This window comes from Penaeus monodon, chromosome 20 (assembly GCF_015228065.2).
Source record: "Penaeus monodon isolate SGIC_2016 chromosome 20, NSTDA_Pmon_1, whole genome shotgun sequence".
Lineage (NCBI taxonomy): Eukaryota > Metazoa > Arthropoda > Malacostraca > Decapoda > Penaeidae > Penaeus > Penaeus monodon.
The window spans coordinates 41,003,281-41,004,357 of NC_051405.1; the positions used below are offsets into that span (position 1 = coordinate 41,003,281).

At 43.3% G+C, this 1,077-nt stretch overlaps 1 protein-coding gene across 1 annotated transcript in view; it reads right to left on the reverse strand.

Annotated features, from left to right (window-relative positions):
* Positions 1-1,077, reverse strand: part of LOC119585825 — a gene marked incomplete in the record, with an annotated part of 115,457 nt that overhangs the window by 572 nt on the left and 113,808 nt on the right. Inside the window, 2 exon segments of the mRNA XM_037934550.1 lie at positions 1-512; positions 791-908. Coding sequence (XP_037790478.1) covers positions 393-512; positions 791-908 — 238 coding nt within the window.

Consider the following 1,077-nt stretch of genomic DNA (forward strand, 5'->3'; position numbering starts at 1 on the left):
GTTGTCAGAAAGACGACTAATAAATAGTGTTCAATAATTGTTGTTAATAAAACAGTTATTATATGAACTGTTAAACCAAGTACAGCAACTATGACCTACACTACGGAACTAAATACGAAAGTATGTATATGCAATTAAGTGTTACATATGGTCTGGTAAAGAGAATAGTTAGAAATTAAGGATTTGGAAGACAAGATTAAGATTAATAACCTGTTTAAAATGTAGGCGATTATTGTGTTTAAAGAAAGAAAAATGAATGGAATGGTCATCCTCGGAAGTGACATGGACACATGACATAACTGTAGTGAAGCATTACACAACGAAAAAAAAAATCCACATTTTTCCCAACTCGGTATTGCAGTAGAGGCAGTGGTGGCACGTGTCCTCCGTGCCTACTTGACGAGGGAGCGAGCGGTACGGTGGACGAGCCTCTTCAGGAGTTTCCCCCAACGGCGGAGCAGAAGACGTACGGCGCCATGGCCGTGGCTCAGGTCGCTGGACAGTTCCTCGAGCTGTTGGAGCATCAGGTACAAGAGTCAAGTGGTATCTCGGTATCGTAATAAGCGTCGAAAATAAAATTGTACATCTGTAGCGTTATTTGAGAATCAATGCGCTCGTGGACGTGGGTGAAGATTGATAAGTAGGTAAACAGATATATAACATAAACAGAGAGGAACGTAAGGGAGGAGGAAAGAGAGAGTGAGTGGAAGACAGAAACATAGAGTGCATTTCACACAGCCAAGAAACGGGGTGTTTAGATGCAATGCGTACTGTTTATGTGCACACCAACCTTCGTTTGGACCTGCTGGCGCACCCACTCCGGCGGGTAAGCTCCTGGTTGTAGCGTCAACTTCGTGTTTGCGATACTGACGTCACTGTGCACCCACAGCACCTTCACGCGCCCGTGCCTGCTTTGGGAAAATAGAAATCATTCACGTGCATACACATTCCCGTGTCCCTTAATTTGGCGAACAGTCATATCAAGTGGTCTGTGCATTAACAGATGACCATGAATCGCTTTATATCACATGATTACTGACCTTAAAGTATCATGCAATGAAAGAGCATTCGGAAATA